Source organism: Peromyscus californicus, unplaced genomic scaffold (assembly GCF_007827085.1).
Source record: "Peromyscus californicus insignis strain IS unplaced genomic scaffold, ASM782708v3 Scaffold_11__1_contigs__length_118956290, whole genome shotgun sequence".
NCBI lineage: Eukaryota > Metazoa > Chordata > Mammalia > Rodentia > Cricetidae > Peromyscus > Peromyscus californicus.
In genome coordinates, this window is record NW_026294402.1 from 32,928,640 (window position 1) to 32,932,230 (window position 3,591).

General features: G+C 37.4%; 1 protein-coding gene across 1 annotated transcript; it reads left to right on the top strand.

Annotated features, from left to right (window-relative positions):
* Positions 1-386: 386 nt before the first annotated feature.
* On the top strand, positions 387-1,328 carry LOC128103414 (olfactory receptor 145-like). Its single transcript, XM_052727798.1, has one exon. It carries the CDS (start codon positions 387-389, stop codon positions 1,326-1,328), a length of 942 nt encoding a protein of 313 aa, XP_052583758.1.
* Positions 1,329-3,591: the final 2,263 nt, after the last annotated feature.

Consider the following 3,591-nt stretch of genomic DNA (forward strand, 5'->3'; position numbering starts at 1 on the left):
TTTTTTCTTTTGGATTTTGTTTTTGTTGTAATTTCCTTAAACTGCCTCTGAGCAATCCAATAAGTCTTTGATGTGCCTGTGTCTTCTCTTTAGAGATGTCCACTGAACCTGAATTAGGAAGTGGATTGTCAAGGCAGAAGAACAGAAATGCTGCAGAACCAAACATGGTCACTGGTTCCCTGAATATTATTCCCAAGGAAATGGCCTTTCATTTATTTATGTTTATTTCTGTACGTGAACTCCCATAAAATGTAGAAACCAAAGGCACAAGAAGTGTGTGCTTGAATTTACTCTTCCATTCTTATTCTTAATCTCATTTTAATGGAGTAGTTTGGAGAGGGCTGGGATTTCATTCTAATATTATTATTTTTACTGTTCTCACAATTATGACCCGAGGAATGGCCTCAGAAAATGGCTCTTCCGTGAAGGAGTTCATCCTGCTGGGCTTGACACAGCAGCCAGAGCTCCAGCTGCCTCTCTTCTTCCTCTTCTTGGGAATCTATGTGGTCTCCATGGTGGGGAACCTGGGCTTGATTGTTCTGATTGTTTTGAGCCCTCACCTGCACACCCCCATGTACTACTTTCTCTTCAACCTTTCCTTCACAGACCTCTGCTACTCCTCTGTTATAACCCCCAAAATGCTGGTGAGTTTTGTGAAGCAGAACATCATCTCCCATGCTGAGTGCATGACTCAGCTCTTTTTCTTTGCCTTCTTTGTGATTGATGAATGCTACATTTTGACAGCCATGGCCTATGACAGATATGCTGCCATCTGTAAACCCCTGCTTTATCAGGTCACCATGTCCTATAAGGTTTGCCACTTGATGATAGTAGGTGTGTATATGATGGGGTTTGTAGGTGCAATGGCCCACGTAGTTTGTATGCTAAGACTGACCTTTTGTGCTGGCAACATCATCAATCACTACATGTGTGACATACCCCCTCTGCTGAAGCTCTCCTGCACAAGCACCACCATCAATGAGCTGGTGGTTTTCATTGTTGTGGGTGTCAATGTGATAGTGCCCAGCCTGACTATCTTTATTTCTTATACCATGATCATTTCCAACATCCTTGCCATACGTTCTGCAGAGGGTAGGTCAAAAGCCTTCAGTACCTGTGGCTCCCATGTAATAGCTGTTTCTCTTTTCTTTGGAGCAATAGTCTTCATGTATCTCAAGCCTTCTAGTGCATCTGTGGATGAAGATAAAGTATCTACCATTTTTTATACTGTTGTGAGTCCAATGCTAAATCCTTTCATTTATAGTTTAAGGAATAAGGATGTCCACATTGCACTGAGAAAAACTTTTAATAAAAGTATGTTTGCCTAAATAGAATCTGTATTTATTATAGAGGTAAATCTTAGGACATATGAGGTTTTTAATTAGGGGGAGGACCGCCTGGAATCCACTCATTGGAAGAGCATTTGCTCTCATTGACAGGCCCTGGATTTGACCACAGTATTGTAAAAATCATGAAAACAACTAAAATAACATCTATGGTGAGAAAAATATAGAACAAAGTTATTTAACACTATACGCAATTAAGATAATTATCTAGGGAATTTCAGAAATAAAGTCAGTGAAGGTAGAGAGAACAGATTATTCTGTAATTTCCCAAAATCACATATATCTTTTTTCAGTATTGAAAACTGAGCAAATACATTTGTCCTTCCATCTACCAGTATGGATAAACTTTAGCTTAGAAATCACAAGGATTTAAGTACAAAACACTGAATGATATTATACTCAGAAATGGAAAGGTCAAGAGATTTTTTTTAAATGTTCAAATTTATTTTTTAACTTTCAGTGTATTTTTGGGGGATCATACCCAGGCCATCTTGCATGTTAGACTAGTGTTCTTCCACTGAGCTACATCTTAAGTACCACTGTGGCTTGTGTACATGTAGAGGTTTTATGTGGTTGTGCCACTGAAATACTGATTTTAGTAGTCTTAGAGACAGTGACTCACTAATTCAGTTAGTAAACCTCTGGGAAGATTTGTAGGAGATTTCATTTAAAAGGTTCCTTTGTTTTACCAGAAGTTCAGGAATGGAGGGAAATTCCTTTTTCACTCTGTTCTTCTCTCTACAGTCTTAAGTCAGTTTAGTAAAAAGGAGGTGATGAGTCTATTGTGATTCCAGTGCTCCCAGACTGAAAATGAAATAGCATTTTTGGTCATTCAGGATAAAGGGAACCTATATTAGGTTTTCCAATCATATACTTGAGGGCAGGTGTTTGAATATAAGGACACGCTCTGTCTTCATAGGGAAGAATCTGACTAAGCAAGTTTACTATGTGATGGCTAACACTGTTTTGATTTTCAGTTACTGCTCTTAAGAGATCTATGAAACATTTACCTGTAACATGAAAGTTCCACTGGCTCAAGGACAGATGGAATGTTTAGAACCATTCTTGTACAATTTTAATGCATCTGTTGTCTGTCATGTTAATGGTCACAATGTTAACTGCTGCTTCTGCTTCTGTAAACAAAGCTGCTTGTTCAAGGTGAGCAGGACACCTGTAAGACATATGTTTGCTAAAAGCTTTTGATTGCACTTAAGCAAAGTTATGTGAGTGTGCTTAACTGGAAAGCAACCTTCTGATTGCAGGATGTATGTCTACAAATAAATGGAGTGTAGCCTTGGGCCCTTATGCATTTTTTTGCCTTTATTGCTCTCTGTTGTAGGAATCCTGAGTCCCAAATAGAAGCCTGGACAACCAGTGTATGCATAAAAGTCTTTTCTTTATTAGAAATAAATTTATTATTGGTCATATTGGTGAATCTCTTATTGACCTCAGATCCATAAAAACTAATTTTAGGTAAAGTTCCTTTCCTCAAATAAATTATGTAATCTTAATTTATTAGTAGTCTGTTCTTTCTCTTTAATAATTTTACTTTCATAATGTCTTAGAGTTTTATACACAATAATGGAGTTTTTTGGAGGGGCAAAAAAGACTGAGCATTTGTTCTATTTTAGACACTGATGTATCAGGCTTTGGTCAAGTATTAAAAACACTGCTGTGAAGAAAGGTGAAGATGCTTGTGATCTCAGAAGTCTACAGACTCGTCAGGTGGCTAAATAAATAATTTTTGTGTCTGTGAGTTTGTATCAGACAAATGATATACAATGTCTTGAACAAATGTAATTGTGCTGAGAATAACCATTTTATCTCAGCTTAACTGGCAGGAAGGGCTCTTCCTGAGGACGTAGCTGGTGACCTGACTGATGATGGAGTTGTCCACAGAACATCTAAGCAGAGGGATGATCTTAACAGAATATTAGAGGCAGGGACAATCTTGATGATGATGATGAATTGTTAAGGGAAACAGGTGAATGCTATGGAAGAGACTAAGCAAAACAACATGCATGTATATATATTTAAACTGATGAATAATAATTACACATATTTAATGGGCAAAGTAGTATTTAAAGTGATGAATAATAATTACACATATTTAATGGGCAAAGTAGTATAGAGTGAAATATATTGTTCACCTGTAAGACAAGTTGAGGGACTGTGGCTGTGAGAACAAGGAGTATTGACATTTGGGAAGAGAACACAAATCCATACTTCCAGAGAAAGAATAGAT